Source organism: Castor canadensis, chromosome 9, assembly GCF_047511655.1.
Source record: "Castor canadensis chromosome 9, mCasCan1.hap1v2, whole genome shotgun sequence".
Classification (NCBI taxonomy): domain Eukaryota; kingdom Metazoa; phylum Chordata; class Mammalia; order Rodentia; family Castoridae; genus Castor; species Castor canadensis.
The window spans coordinates 10,099,370-10,116,042 of record NC_133394.1 but is presented as its reverse complement, the minus strand read 5'-3'; the positions used below and the strand labels follow the sequence as shown (position 1 = coordinate 10,116,042).

At 36.5% G+C, this 16,673-nt stretch overlaps 1 protein-coding gene across 2 annotated transcripts in view; it reads left to right on the top strand.

Moving 5' to 3' along the window:
- Clgn (calmegin) overlaps nucleotides 1-16,673 on the top strand; it is a 45,058-nt gene that overhangs the window by 20,007 nt on the left and 8,378 nt on the right. For both annotated transcript variants that reach the window (XM_020171497.2, XM_074041193.1), the window contains exons 6-8: nucleotides 6,155-6,236; nucleotides 7,725-7,917; nucleotides 11,363-11,552. In XM_020171497.2, coding sequence (XP_020027086.1) covers nucleotides 6,155-6,236; nucleotides 7,725-7,917; nucleotides 11,363-11,552 — 465 coding nt within the window. The remainder of the gene's footprint in view (nucleotides 1-6,154; nucleotides 6,237-7,724; nucleotides 7,918-11,362; nucleotides 11,553-16,673) is intronic.

Below are 16,673 nucleotides of genomic sequence, written 5' to 3'. Positions count from 1 at the left end.
TCATTAATATATATATGTGGTCATCCTACTGTTCTAGAAATCAGGTTAAGAAAACTTGACCTGATTCTACCTATCTAACTGTAGTTTGGTACTTGATATCCAATTTTCCCCTCAGCCCCCTACTTCCTAACCTCTCATGACCACTCTTATTCTATGAAATCAACATTTTTAGCTTCCAAAATATGAGTGAGAACCTACAGTATTTGACTTTTTGTACTGGGCTTATTTTACATAATCTAATGTCCTCTAGTTCCTTCCATGTTGCTGCAAATGACAGAATTCCGTTCTTCTGAGAAATGTCTGCTTAGGTCTGTTGCTCATTTTTAATAGGACTATTTGGGGTTTTGCTCTTGCGTTTCTTATATATTCTGGATATTAACTGCTTGTCAAATAACCGTTGCAAAGGTTTTTCCAGTTGCTTGTCAGTCAGCTGTTCCTTCACTATGCAGAAACTTCCTGGCTTCATAGAGTTCCGTACACCTATTGGTACTTTTGTTGTCTATGTTTATGGGCTCTTGCTTTTTAAAAAAAATCATCACCTGTTCTGATGTCTTGTAGTGTTCTCCCATTAGTAGTTCAGAGTTTAGATCTTTGACTCATTTTAAGTTGACTCAATTTGAGTTGATTTTTGTATACAGAGGGAGGTAAGACCTGCTTTCATTCTTGTGTGTCTCAATTCCCAGCACCATTTACTGAAGGGAGAGACTGTCATTCTGTAACTTACACTTTTACAGTTGGCTGTAGATAATGTGGACCTATTTCTAGATTCTCTATTCTGTTCTACTGGGATACGTGTCACTTTCTATGCCAGTCCCATGCTGTTTTGGTTATTATAGCTTTGCGGTGTATTTTGAAATTTTCAGCTGTTGAAATCTATCCAGATTTGTTCTGTTTGCTCAAGATTTGAATATTTGGGGTCTTTTGTAATTCCATATGAAGTTAAGGATTGTTGTATCTATTTTTTTTTTGTAGTCCTGGGGCTTGAACTCAGGACCTTCACCTTGAGTCACTCCACCAGCCCTTTTTAGTGATGGGTTTTTTCCAAGATAGGGTCTCGCTAACTATTTTGCCTGGCTGGCTTTGAACAGTGATCCTCTTGGTGTCTGCCTCTTGAGTAGTTAGGATTACAGGTATGTCCACCATGCAGCTTGTTTGTTGAGGGGTCTCATTAACTTTTTTGCTTGGGTTGGCCTTGACCACAGTCCTTCCAATCTCTGCCTTCTGTGTGCTGGAATTACAGGCTTGAGTCACTGTGCTTGGCCCTTGTTTTTCTGTCTTAATGGCCTCTTCAATTTTTTTTATCAATGTTTTATAATTTTCATTTACTTCATTGGTTAAATTCATCCCTAGGTATTTTTGTGACTGTTGTAAATGAGATTGCTTTCTTGGTTTATTTTTCAGAAAGTTCATTATTTGTGTATAAAATACTACTGATTTTTATATAACTTTGTATCATACAACTTTATTGAATTTGTCAGTACTAAAGGTTTTTTTGTAGAGTATTTAAGTTTTTCAATATGTAAAATGATATTGCAAACAGGGCTAATTTGATTTCCTCCTTTCATATTTGGATGATCTTTTTTTTTTCTTTCTCTTGCATTATTGCTCTGGCTAAGAGTTCTAAGTGTTGAATGAGAATGTTGAAAGTGAACACCCTTGTCTTCCCCCAGATCTGTTGGTTCCTCCCCATTTGGAATGATGTTTGCTGTAGGGCCATCATATGTAGCCTTTTGTCTTGTACTAAGGTATCTTCTTTTGAAGCCTAATTTGTCGAAGGTTTTTTATCATAAAGGGATGTTGAATTTTATTAAATGCCTGTCTTGCATCTGTTGAGGTGATTGTGTAGTTTTTGTTCTTCATTCTATTGATGTGAGGTGCTCCATTTATTGATTACGTAGCTTGAACCATCTTTTCATCCCTAGAATAAGTCCCACCTGGTCCTAGTGCGTGATCTTTGCTTGGGCTGTTGAATACATTTGTGGATAGTAGTTGAGAATTTGGGTGATATTGGTCTGTAGTTTTCTTTTTGTTTGCTGTGTCCTTGTTTGAGTTAAGAGTGATACTGGCCATGTAGAATTAGTTTGGAAGGATTGCTCCCTTGTCTTGAGAAGATTTTTCTAAGTTCTTCTTTATGCTTTTATTTATTTATTTTTGCTTTGTTTTAGCAAGACAGGGTCTCACTGTATAGCTCAGGATGGCCTCAAATTTGCAATCCTCCCTGCTTCAGCCTCCCAAGATAGGATTGCAAGCATGTGCCAACATGCCTGGAGTTAGTCCTTCTTTAAAAAGTCCGTGAGTTCAAACCCCAGTCCCACCAAAAAAAAAAAAAAAAAAAAAAGTCCGTGAGATACGGCAACAAAGCTGTCTAATCCTGGGATTTTCTTTTTTTTTATTTGGCTGGGAGATTTTAAGTATTGATTCAATCTCATGGCTTACTCATTATTGGTCTACTCAGGTTTTCTGTCTTAATGGTTCAATTTTGGTGTCAAGAAATGTATGCATTTCTTCTAGGTATTCTAATTTTTTGGCATGTAGTTTTTATAATATTCCCTATGTATGTTCTCTATTTCTGTGGTATCTATTTTAATGTCTCCTTGTGTAACTCTGATTTTATATCTTTGTTTCTTCTCTTTGTTTCTTGGCTAGTATTGCTGTTTTATTGGTTTTTTCCCTCTCAAAAAACCAACTCTTCATTTCATTGATTACTTGTGTTGCTTTTCTAGTCTGCTCTATGTTCTAGTCTTACTTTTTTATTCTGCTCTGATCTTTATTATTTCTTTCCTTCTACTAATTTGGGGTTTGGTTTGTTCTTGTATGCCTTCTTCTTTGAGGTGTACTGACAGGTTATTTGTCCTTTTTTGTTGTTTTCTTTTTTATTTTTGACGTAGGCACTTGTTGCTATAAATTTCCTTCTTAGTACTGCTTTTGCTGTATTGCATGGATGCTTGTGTATTGTGTTTCCATCTTCATTTTTTCTTTACATAACTGGGATTGCTCCTGGCAGGTACACACCTATTTATAATTGTTATTTTCTCTCATTTAATGAACTGTTTTGTCTTTACATAGTGACTGTCTCTTCTTACAGCTTTTGACTTAACGTCTATTTTATGTGTTGTAAGTGTAAATACTCCTGGTCACTTTTAGTTTCTGTTAGCCTGATATCTTTTTCTATCTTTTCACACTCGATATTTGAGTCTTTACCAGTGAATGAGTTTCTTGTATGGAGTGTGCTATCTGGTCTTTTTTTATTGCTGTTGTTTCACTCAAAACAACATTTATTTGATTTAGACAACATTTATTTGTCCAATTTTTTTGGTGGTATTGAGGTTTGAACTCAGCTTTTCACTTGCTAGGTAGATGCTCTACCACTTGTTTCATATACTTCCAGCCCCTTCTTCTCTGGCTATTTTTGAGATGGGTCTTGCTTTTTGCTTAGGCAGGCATGGACCACAGTCCTCCTGTTTTACACTTCCTACCATAGTCGGGATGACAGACTTGTGCCACTGCACCCAGCTATTGGTTGAGATGGAGCCTTGCAAACTTTTTGCCCAGCTGGCCTCGAACTACAGTCCTCTCAACCTCAGCTTCTCAAGTAGCTAGGATTACAGGTGTGAGCCAGTGGTGCCCAGCCAGATTTGTCTAAATTGTTTAGGTGGGGAGTTTAATCTGCTTATGTGTGAGGTTATCATTGATCAATAAGGACCTCTGTCATCTTGTTAATGTTTTTCTGGTCGTTTTGTTCCTTTCTCTCTCATTTTCATCTTTGTTGTTGGGTGGTTCCTGCATTGACAGGTTTGATTATTTTGTCTTGTGTATGTTCTCCAGAAATGAGTGTTGCACTTTTTCATGTTCCATGATGGCAGGTAGTTTTTTCCTTTTGCCTCTAGGTGTAGGACTCCCTTAAGCATTTCTTGGAAGACTGGTCTCATGCTGATGAATTCCCCTAGTTTTTGCTTGTTTTAGAAGATCTTTAGTTTTTCATTCATTTCTGAATGATATGTTTCTGAGTATAGTATTTATAATTGGAATTTCTTTTCAGTGCCTTGATGATTTTGAGAGGTCCTACCAGTAAGACCTATTTGTAGCTTTCATGCTGTTTTCCCCAAACATGTGTGACCACATAGGTTTCTGTTTCCTCTTAACAATAATGGCCTCTCATACAGCATGTTGGGAAGTGAGGCTCTAGAGAAATGGGTGTGCACTCTGCTCGTTCTCAGTGTTTGTGTGACTTGAAGTTCAGTCACGTGATAGAAAAGTTGCTGATCCTCTAGCCCACTGTGTGTTACACCAGGCCCAAGGTAATGTTTTCAAAACTCTGAAAGTTTGCAGTGAAAGGAATGGACAAAGTGATTGAGGCTAGGCATAACAGTTCAACAAGGCTCGTTCACATTTATAAAGCCACCTGACAAAATCTTCCTTTCCAGTTCCTACCTGTCTATAAAACCCTTTGTCCTTAAATCACCAGGAATGGAGTAGTATCTTTTTATCTCATTTCTCCCAAAATTTTAACTCACATCATGCATCATTCCTTCTACATTTAGTCTTCAAAGACATAAGTTTATTGAAAAAAGTTTTCAATAGTTGTTTAAAATAAAGTTTTGAGGAAAACAAAAGTTATCCTTTATTTTTAAAATGAAAAAGAATAAAAGAAATCCTTTCTGCTAAGGACAACAGCAGCTAACACTGTTCAGGATTTATTTGCCCTTCATTGTGCATGGCATCCTTTAATCATCATTGCAGTTCTTTGGGCTATGGTCCCCAGCCCTGTTATATTATGGATGAGCAGATAGGCTTGTACTTACACAAGGTGTCACTAAAGCAAGTGGCAGAATCCGGAATGAATCTTAGCTCTTTCTGACTTCCACTATGTGCTTGGGATTCCTATCACAGACACCATGGGAAACAAAGTCAGCATCACAGAAAGCAGAGGGGGACCGCCCACAGTCTTACAAGTGATAGCAAGTCACTTAAAATGTTACTGTTTCTTCTTTTTGATCCAAAATGTATACACTAATTGGGTTCAAGCTATTAAAATTGTGTATGCTATTTTTCATATTCTTGGCATTGAAGTTTCTTCAGAAACATTTAAAACTATCATCTTTTATTCAAATTACCACAATTTCTTATTGTTTCTTTAGTTTTCATCTCTTTTGTGTCAGTTCCTTTAACAGAGTTATAATTTTTTTAATGTTTTCACAAATCTCTTCTAAGTCTGTGTTTCATTGTCTTAACATGCCTATTTCCTTAACAAAAAGAAAAGAAAAAGAAAAAAAAGCACTGGAAACTGGTGGCTCACACCTGTAATCCTAGCTATTCAGGAGGCAGAGATCAGGAGGATCACAGTTCAAAGCCAGCCCCTGGCAAATAGTTTGTGAGATCCTAACTTGAAAAAAAAAAAAATCTCAAAAAGGCACGCACCTGCCCAGCAAGTATGAGGCCTGGAGTTCAAACCCTAGTGCCACCAAAAAGAAAAAGAAAGAAAGAAAGAATTACACTGTGTTATAAATCCATAAGAAGACTCATTTTTTTTTTAGCTATTATACTAAAGAACTGAAATTTCCCATATCTCCTGGCTGTTTAGTTATGAAATACATATTCCAGGTTACTGATTGAAATTATGAAATCTCTTTGCTGCAGTATGTAGTTAAATACACAATCCATTGAGCATGGCTTAGGTGTAGTTGAACTAAAAATGATTAGTAGTGAGCTCTGAATCTCTGAGGTCATCATCAATTTCTTTGAAAGCTGTCATAGCCATGGTCACATGTGTGTCACAGCTTTTGGTCTTTTAATTTGTAAAGAACATGGGTAGTGCCTACCTTACCAGAATCTGAATTTTCTTGTTATAGTTTTAATTAAAAATATCTTATCCTCAACAGTTTTCTTGCAAATATTATTGAAATGAATTGGTTGGCTTTTGTATAAGCGATTATAATGATTCTATTTTTGATAATCTAACAATGTTTGAATTTTACAGTAATGTAAAAGCCTTTCTGCTTATTTCCTATGTGTTGTGGATATGCGTTATACGAATGAACTTCCTAGTGATATAAAATATTTCTGTTTAAATGAATTGAGAGTAATATGTTAGATTCTAAAGAGCAATTAGTAATTTTTGTTTATCAGCAGTGTGGTTCTTTTTCCCTTCATATAGATATGAAGTAAATTTTCAAGATGGTATTGATTGTGGAGGTGCATACATTAAACTCCTAGCAGACACTGGTGATTTGATTCTGGTATGATATTTTAATGTTTAAGAAAACTTTATTAAAGTCAGTATTTTAAGGAATAATTGATGCAACTGAAAATTTCATTGTCAACTGCAATTGCAAAGAACCTTTAATGTCTTTTTCCAACATGAGTTTCTATAGCTTTTACAGTTTGTCTTCAAGTTCCACATGAAGCTGTGTTACTCAAAGACATCAATGTTGTAATTTTTAGTTACATAAAAACTTTACCACATCAATATATAAAAAATAGCATGGTGCTTATAAGTGCTAATGAAATATCAGTTTAGAGTTCTTCATAAAATAAGAGTTATATGTTTGTTTAGAGAAGTAAGAAAGCATAGCAAAGCAGTGAAATGAAGAACCCAGAAAACTGAATTAAAAGTGGGTCCATTCAGGCATTGGCATTGTAGAGAAAACAAGTAAATTTTTTTTCACAATGAAGTAGCTTTAAAGTTCTAAGATGTTGTAATAAGACCATTTAAGGGTTGCGGACATTTCATACAGTACTCTCCTACAGTAGAGTGGTGACAGTAGGCACTGAGTCAGGGTTTTAGTGTGTAACAGAAATAAGATACATGAGGTGTCAGCAAGATATTTGTCAGGTTGCCTGGCCAGGCGCAGGCTATGAAATGTCAATTAAAGGTTTCCTCATGTACTGTTTACTTTTAGGATCAGGTAAAAGAGAGGCCATTTGTAGGATTTGTTGAAGCTCTTGTTTTAGGTGTTATAACGTAATGATTCTGGCAGGTAAGATGACAGATGTCAGTTAGCAAGCATTTCATAGGCACTTTATCTGATTTACTCAGCCTGTCCTCAGAGAGTCCCTGGCAAGTTGGTACAATCATCTTCACATTTCCGAGGTGATAACAGATGCAGAGAGGTTAGAACATTTACTCCCCAGATAAAGCTAGGTTAAGTGGCAATGGGAGGGAGCATTGAACTCCAGACTTCACACTCTTAACCAGAATGCCATGCCAGATAAACTTGGAGTAGTGAAACGGGAGCATATCTCTGTATCTGCTTTGTGTCTAAATCTCTCTTCATTTTGTGCTCAGGAAGGTCATTTTCAGGGCCTTCCTGAAAAATAGCAATGAATTTAAGTCTTAAGGTCATAAATACACTTTCTTTCAATGCTTAATTCTCCATGAAATATTAATACAGATTTACATAAAGTGATTAAAGCTTTCTGTGATGTTGCTTCTCTCCAACATCTTCAGGAAGAAAATAGTGTGTGCCTTAAAATAAATTGGGGGGCTGGAGATAAGGCTCAAGTGGTAGAACGCCTGCCTTACATGTACAAAACCCTGAGTTCAAACCCCAGTATTGCCAAAATATGTAAATATTCATATCCTTTATTGCCATTTGTGTCAAGTGATTCTTTGATAAATTAGCATATAATACATTTTGTAAACTCTACCCATTTGGATAGAATAGAGAAATTCATTAAATACTATGTAATTCTGGACTAATTCCAACACTCATCTCTCTTTGAAGGAAAATTTTTATGATAAAACATCCTATACCATTATGTTTGGACCAGATAAATGTGGAGAAGATTATAAACTTCATTTTATCTTCAGACATAAACATCCCAAAACTGGAGTTTTTGAAGAAAAGCATGCCAAACCTCCAGATGTAGATCTTAAAGAGTTCTTTACAGACAGGAAGACTCATCTTTATACCCTTGGTATATCCTTTTAATTTATTCATTAATGAAGAAACATTTGCTGATTACAGATGTATTCATAGCAAGTGCTTTTGGGAGAAAATATTCATCTACCTGTGAGAAGCTTATCTTTTGGAGAAAATAATTTATACATAATAATAGCACAAGTAGAAAATAATGCTACATGAGAATACAGATAAGGTACAATTAGGACTTCAAAGGCAATATTACTTCCAGTTTGAAGACTTGGAGAAAACTAGTGAAGAATGTATTTGAACTTGTCTTCAAGTACAGATAGAATGCATAAGAGAAGAGAGGAAAGGACCCTTTAGGCACTGTGACAATTCTGCTATACAAGCAGGAATGATGAAGGAGAAGGTCCTGAATGCCAGGCTAAAGAGTTGAAGACTTTACTCTGCAGGCGGTTGTGATTGTTGTTAGAAACTGGAGGTTGTGGCTCATACTGAACTTTTAAAGGAAAACATAAGGAAAACATTGAGCCTCCATGTGTTAACATATGTAGCTTTGCGTAGGCAAATAAGAATTTGCATAGATGTGGGGGAAAGGAACACCATTAGGGGTTGTTTCTTCTGCTTCTAAGTAATCACAGCGATTCAGAAGCTAGCAATGATGCTATCACCTTCCTTTCTCAACTTCAACTCTATCCATTCTAGATACTTCCAATTGCAGAAGCATTCATTTTTCTGTCAAATCAGTGCCCAGTTTTATCTTTAAGCACAGATATCATATCAAAAGCTCTTTTTCTGAAATAGTTGGAAAGTAGTACTTTGAGGAATACAAACTATAGAAATACTTTATGTAATAAATTACAATTGGAATAGAATAAATTAATTTGGCTTTGTACGAAGCTGATCAAAAGCAAATTAGTAGTATACATTAGAGGTCATAAGAACTATATGTCCTTTGAAACAAAAATTCCACTTTCAGCAATTTGTCCAAAGAAAATAACCCAAAGAAAGAAGATGATCTGTGTGTAGAGATGTACTAATTTGAAGTGACCTAAATGTTACCGTTAGGGGAGTTTTTGGTACAATAAAGGGATGATAACCATGAACAGTTTAGCAGTAGGGGAAATGCTTATCCGGATGAGTAGCCCTTCTCTGGAAATCCAAAACTTAAAATGTGTGTCCTGTCAGCGTTCAGAAAGTTTTGGATTTTGGAGCATGTCACATTTCCAGATTAGGGATGCTCAATCAATAAAATCTATGCCAGTGCTCCAAAATCCAAAAGCCCCTGAAGTGTAGGGCACTTCTGGTCTCAGCATTTTACATGATATTTTACATAAGATATCATCAACGTGTAACAGTAAATGAGGAAATCAAGATCATTGTAGGCATATTGTGGTGGTCACTAGGCAAACAGTGCAAGCAAATGCAATAGGAAAAGACTAGAAAAGGACTAATTTGTATTTACCACGTGATGTACCATGCTCCCCGTCCCCGGTAGACCCTTTGTTTGGAATGATCGTGTGAGGTGAACCGTGGTCTCTCTACTTTGCTTTGACTTTTTTAGGTAGCCCTGGAAAGCAGGGCTGAAATGGAATTTCAAGTCTGACTCTAACATTTGCTTCTCTTGGGCTGGAGGTCTGACTTCAAGCAGTAGAGCACCTGCCTAGCACACAGGGAGTCCTGAGTTCAAACACTACTACCACCAAAAAAAAAAGTTTGCTTCTCTTACTAATATATACAACACAATAAACTAAAAACAGCTTGGATTATTGAATGATTTTTTTCTATTTAAGGGTGGTTTGGGGTTTTTTTTTTTTTTTTTTTGGTTGGTTGGTTAGTTTGGGTTTTGAGACAGGGCGTAACTATGTGGACTAATTTGGCTTCTTAACTTGTTATCCTGCCTCTGTCTCCTGAATGCTGGGATTACAGGTGCGTGTCACCAGGTCTCCTGGCCTATGACTAAAGGTTTTGAATTGAGGTTTTTTTTTTTCCACACATGCCTGCTTTCCAAATGCTTGTTTCAGCTGTACTTTTAAAATATTTCTTTCAGCTGCAAAATTTGTTCAGAAAGTTTCCTTTTCAAGGCTTTTCTCAAGAATGACTTTAGGATGGCCCAGTATTTTTTTGCATTTCACATTTTATGCTTAGCTATTTCTGTCTTGTAGCTTCTTTCCTTTGTTGCAGCAAAACAGTTTTTTATAATCCTGGCTATAATAGAAGAGGGAATAGTGGAGAAAAAAAGAAGTGCTAAAATACCGAGTGTGGATTTGTATTATTTGTGTTTGTATACAGATTGCATTATTTGATTTTGATGGAAATAATTGGTCATTATTGTGGTTGAAACCCCTGAAGATCTTTGCTTCTTCAGAAAGTGCTCACCCACATAACTGGTTAAGTTAGGATGAGCCCAATGTTTGCTGATAACACCTACTTCTTTCATTTTTTTCTTTTTGGTTTTTCAGAGTTTTGCTATGTGGTCTAGGCTGGTAGCCTGGAATTCACTGTGTAGCCCAGGTTGGCCTTGAAGTTGAGATCTTCCTGCTTCAGCCTCCCATGTGCTGGGGTTGCAGGTGTGCCCTGCCATGCCAAGCATTCTTTCACTTACTGAAAGAAAATGCTAGACAGCTCTTTCCATTCATCATTCTTTCCAAAGATGTAAATTTTATCCAGAAGGAGGAGAGATCTTTTATTTTGTCATTACAAAGGATAAGTGAGTCCTTTATGAAATTTTTGGCTTTGGGATTTTAGAGGGCTTAGAATTTACCTGGGAACAAAGATGCCAGTAAGTATAACTTTGAATATTTAAAATTATCTTTAATCTTTAATTTTACAGTGTTTGAGTCATTGAATTTGAAATGCCATTGAACCTCATATTTAAATATTTCTAAAATGATAGAAATATAGCAATGGTACTCTTCTGATTTTGCAACTGGGTGGACTTTTTAGGTAGGAGAGTGTCTTTCTTTAGAGGAAAAATATGTTAACACTTTTCAGGGGTGATGTGTCAGTAACTTACTCTCAAGTTCAGAAAAAAATTGAGTTCTTTACAGTGTACTTGCAACTTTGTAAGTTTGAGATTGTTTTAAAAATTTTTTTTTAATACTGAGGAAAACTGTGGTGTATTCTGTAACTATAACAAAAGGAAGTTCAGTGGTCCTGAGTCCCAAACAGAACTAGCTAATGGGTATTTCTTATTTGAGAAGTAATGGAGCATTTGACCATAAAAATGCAGTTTAAAAAAAATTTTATCTTTATGTTAGAAAGCATTATGTCTAGTGATTACAGCATATTTTGACTGAATGCATTGGCTATTCTTCTATTTGTGGTTGGAAATGCTAGATAGCTCTTTTCATTCATCATTCTTTCCAAAGATGTAAATTTTATCCAGAAGGAGGAGAGATCTTAGCTATGAAGTTTAGGTATTTTTATGATTTAGAAGACTATCTTTTAAATGTCTATCAAAATGGTAAGTGTAAAACATTTAAATTGTTCTTTAGTGGTGAATCCAGATGACACATTTGAAATATTAATTGATCAAACGGTCGTGAACAAAGGAAGCCTGCTAGAAGATGTGGTTCCTCCTATCAACCCTCCCAGAGAAATTGATGATCCCAATGATAAAAAACCCGAAGAGTGGGACGACAGAGCAAAGATCCCTGATCCTTCTGCCGTCAAGCCAGAAGACTGGTAAGCAAAGACTTCAGTTGCAAAATAACATGCCGTCCAGTTTGTGGTGACATCCTATCATAGTTTTCATTTATATTTCCCTGGTGACTAATGACTGTGAGTACCTTTTCATGTAATTGCAATTCATATCATTTCTTTGATGGATTATTATTTCAATTTTGACCATTTTTTAAGTGGGTTGTTTTTTATTAATGAGAATAGATGAGGCAAGGGAGATGGTAAGAGAGAAAACATGAAGGTGAATTAACTTTTGCATAAGTTCTTTTTGGGGGATATAGATTTTGTATCAGTTGTCTATTGCTATGTAACAAATTACCCTAAAATTTAGTGGCTTAAGGCGTCCTTTATTTTCTCACAGTTTCTATGAGTCAGGAATCTGAGGGCAGCTTAGCTGGGTCCTCCAGCTTGGTATCTCTCACAAGGTTACAATTAAGGTATCCTCCAGGGCTGTATTTATTTTAGGGCTCAACTTGGGCTGGGCCCACGCTCAATCTCACTCAGGTGGTTCTCCTGCAAGATTTCTCTTGCGACTGAATTGTTGTTTTAACCTTGTAAATTTGGGCCCAATTGTTAAGCAGCAATAAGCCATTAGTACAGATATATAATATGTAAAAACATTCTTTTTATTCTGGAGCTTGTCTTATTTTCTCAATAGATAATGGAAGTTTTAAACTTTTATGAAGTCAGATTTGTTGTTGTTGTTGAAAATTCATGCTTTTTGCATCTTACCTAAGAAATCTTTTCCTAAATGAAGTTCACAGAGATTTTCTTTTTTGCAGTAAGTAATTTTCACTATACTGTTTTATATAGTATGAAATATATATGTATTTTTTATATTTTATATAGTATGAATATATATATATATATATTTCTGTACTGGCATTTAAACTTAGGGCCTCATACTTGCTAGGCCCCTGGCCTGATACATTTTTTTTTATCACAGATGTCTGATTTTTCTAGCATCTGTTATCCATTTAATGTCTATAATGATATTCACTGGAATCCTTGCTTTCATTTTGAGTATGGTAATTTGTATTCTCTCTCTCTCTCTCTCTCTCTCTCTCTCTCTCTCTCTCTCTCTAGATAGAGGTATGTTAATTTTATCTTTTTTGGAGAACCAGCTTTTGTATTAGTTTTTCCCCTCTTTGACCTTTGTCTACTTCATGATTTCCATCCTTACCTTAGGTTTAATTTGCTGCTCTTTTTCTACCTTTTAGGACAGTAAATCTTTCTATTCTAACTGAAAGAGCTGTTAATTTTTCTCTAACCTACTGCTTTGACTACATTCCATAAATACATCATTTAGAATAGCATTCAGTTCAGATTGTTTTCTGATTTCTCTAATGATTTTTTTCATTGATGCCTGTGTTTTTTAATGTGTTCCTTTATTATAATATTTTTCAGATTTTTCAATTTTTATTTTGACTCTCAATTTAATTCTGTTATGAGGAGAAAATATTCTGTAGAATTCCAGGCTTTGTAAATTTTGTTCATAAATGTAATTCACATCAGGTTGGGTGATAAATATTGTTTATAGATCCTGTATCCATACCATTTTTCACCTGATCACTTTACTAAGAAAAGAAAATTTAAATCATAAACTGTAATTATGGATTTGTCTTTGTTTACTTTGGGCTCTGACAGTTTTTGCTTCCTGTATTTTGAACATCAGTTACTTAGATCTACTCACAGTATTTCATAATCTCTTGAGGAGCTGACCCTTAATTGTTATAAAACATGTTTATTTATAAACTCTTACCATACCCTCTATCTTGAAGCCTGGCATGAAACCAGCAGTCCTCCCTTCTTTTAAGTCCTGGTTACGTTGCATGTTGTTTCACAGTCCTTACTTGTTACCTATACATGCCTTTTTTTTTAAATGTGAGTTTCTTGTAGGCAACCTATAATTGGGTATTTCCTTTCAATTGGAGTGTTTAAGCTTTATACATTTAGTGTAGTCATTGATATAATTAGATGCAAGCCTACCATCTCATTACTTGTTTCTATTTGTACCATACAGAATTACAGTCCTTTATAAAAAAATTTTCCTGGCTACTTTTCAGTTATTTTCTTTTATTGTAGTATTCTGTATTTTTTTCTTTTCTGGTGACTTTCTAAGTATTTTTTCCTGGTTTGTTTTAGTGGTTGCTTTGGGGTTTACAGTACATCTTTATCTGATCTAATCTACCTTCAAATAGTGTCGACTTCATATGTAAATAACCTTGAATGAGTCTTATAATTCCCCTTTACCTCCTTTGTACTGTTTTCCTACATTTACATCTGCCTGCACTGTGGAAGCCACACATATCCACCTCTACTCAGCGTCCTTTCAACATGAGGGTAAATGGGTTTTACTTTACCCACACATGTACCATTTCTGCTACTCTTCTTCCTTTCGTGTGGACACAAATTCCCATCTGTTTTCATTTCCTTTCTGCCTGGAAAACCTCTTTGACACATGGTGGTGTGTTTCTGCTTCACTGAATTCTCTGAGCTTCGATTTGTCTGAAAGCCTCTTTACAGTGCCCTCATTTTTGAAGGGCTTTTCACTGACAACTACACATTAATGCTATTTTAAACAGACTGTCCTTTCTAAAGGGAGGTCAGCCATTACCCTCATCCTTGTTCTCCTCTAACTAATTTGTCATTTGTTTGATTTTTTAAGATTTTTTTTCACTATTACCAATTTTCAACAGTCTGATTTTGTTGTACCTTGATGTAGTTTTCTTTATATTTATCTTGCTTTGGGTTCTTTGAGCTTCTTGGAATGTTGGCTTATAGTTTATATCACGTTTGAATAATATTTAGCCATTATTCTTTCAAATCTTCATTCATTCCTCTTTGTCCTTTTTGAGAGGACTGCACTTAAATATGTCAGACTGCTTTAGATTGTCCCACACATCACTGAGGATCTGCTCACTGTTTTTAAATCAGTTTTTCCCTTTGTGCTTCATTTCATTCCCATTTCACTATGCTTTTGTTTGTTTGTAAACATTGGAGTTACTGTCTGCTCTGAATGTAGTGTGTTGTTCCAGGAAAACCAAACATGTGAACTTGTTAACTCTTGTATGGATCGAGAAAGACTGGTTATAGTAAAAATGTCTTTTTTTAAGGCAAAGTAGTTTGTATGAGATAGGAATTGCAGTCTGACTTTAAACAAAATTAATAAAAAGTTGCTTTGAGTGCATCATTTTCATGCATTCATTCTATCAGAAGAGGTAGGGCTGCCCCTTCCATTTGAACTAACATTGTTTCACATCTGTTTGCTTACAGACAGCAAATTTCTCCTTAAATTTGAGAAAGTCCAGATAACAGCTTTATTCTGGGTGGTGAAATGTGTTAGATTTCTTTTATGAGGTGATAAAAGAAAGGCTTCTTCAAATTTTAACCTCTTTATTCTGAGCACTCAGAGACTCAACATTGGTATCAGCAGGCAAGTTTAAGTCTGTATATCTGGAGAGTTGATTTCAGTTTAGTTTGCAACTCAAATTTTATTTGGAAAGTCATGAAGAAGGGGTGTGTATGTGTGTGTGTGTGTGTGTGTGTGTGTGTGTGTGTGTAGAAAAATGGAGTTTCTAGAACAGTCTTGACACATAGTAGAAGTTTTAGATTTCCCACTGTGACAAAATACATAAGATAATCAACTTAGACAAAGAAAAGATTTATTTTGGGTCACAGTTTCAGAGTTTTCAGCCCACAGTCACTTGACCCCTTTGTTTCTGGGCCTCTGAGGCAGAACACCATGGCAAGGATGCATCTTGGAGCAGAGCTACTCACCTCATTGGGTCCAGGAAGCAAAGAGGGAGAGGGAGAGAGCTTGTCTTTGTAACAAAGTCCTTTCCCTGAAACCCATTAAGCTAAGCCTCTGAAAATGGATTAATCCAATCGTGAGGTCATGACCCAGCCACCTCCCAAAGTCCCACCTCGGAACCTCGCTGCCTTAGGGACCAGACCTGAGCTTTTGGAGGGTATTTAAGATGTGAACCAGAGCATTCTGCCCTATGCCGCAGAGTCTCATGTCCATCTTACGATGCAAAATGCATTCAGTCTGTATCCAAGAGTCATCGAAGTCTTAACAGTTCCAGCATTGCTCAGAAGTCCAAGTTCACTGTGTACAATTTAATAGATGCCCCCAAAAGTCCAGGCCCAAAATCTCCTCTGAGACTCAGGCAGAATCTTGCCTGTGAGCCCCTGTAAAATGTCAAAAGAATAGGTTACATATCCCCAAGATATAATGGCATGTGGTAAATATTCCATTCTCAATTGGAGGAATAGGGGCCTAAAGCAAGACTGAAACCCAGGAGGAAAAACACTACCCTGTAGCTCTGTCTCTGGCACCTGGGGCACATTGTGGTGTGATGCAAACTCCAAAAGACTTGGGCAGCCCCCACTATGTGACTGTGCTGGTTGGCATCCTTCTTGGGCTAACTCTGATGGCCGTCTGCAGCTTCCCTCAGCAGGTGTCCCCTGTTCCTGGCATCTCCAGCCTCCTGGTATCTCCACTGCATCTTCATTCTTACAACTTCATGCACTGCCCTCTCAGGGGCTGCCTGCAGGGACTCCAACCCTGCCACACACAGACTGTCTAGACGCTCAGGCTATCCTTTGAAGTCATGGTAGAAAGCCTCCATGACCCTGTAACTCTTGCATTCTGCATGCCAGCAAAGCCAGCACTAACGCCAAGGTCTGTCATCAGCAGGAGCAGTAGCCAGGCTCCCTTGGACTGTAGCTACAGCAGCTTCTCAGGGCCTAGGAACATGGAGAAGTAAATCCCAGGGAAACAATTCCCTAGGTGCAACCTGGGGCTCTGTGCCGATAGGGTGTTGTCCTGGGGCTCTCTTCTCAAAGCAAAGTCGTTCAAACAAGTTTACAGTTTTTCACCATTGAGCCTACAATGGGTGGCATCTTGCTAATATCAGAGCTGCCCTCAAGACATCTTTCCTATTCTACTGATGCAAAATATGTGACTTGTTTTTAATGATACTAACCTTTTTAGCAACCATCCTTAGCTGCAACTTTATATAGACTTCTTTTCTGGCCAAACTGCTAATTTTTTCCAATCTTTCTGCTTGCTATTTGCAACTGACTCTCACTATAAGTCTGGTTAAAAGCAGCCAGTAA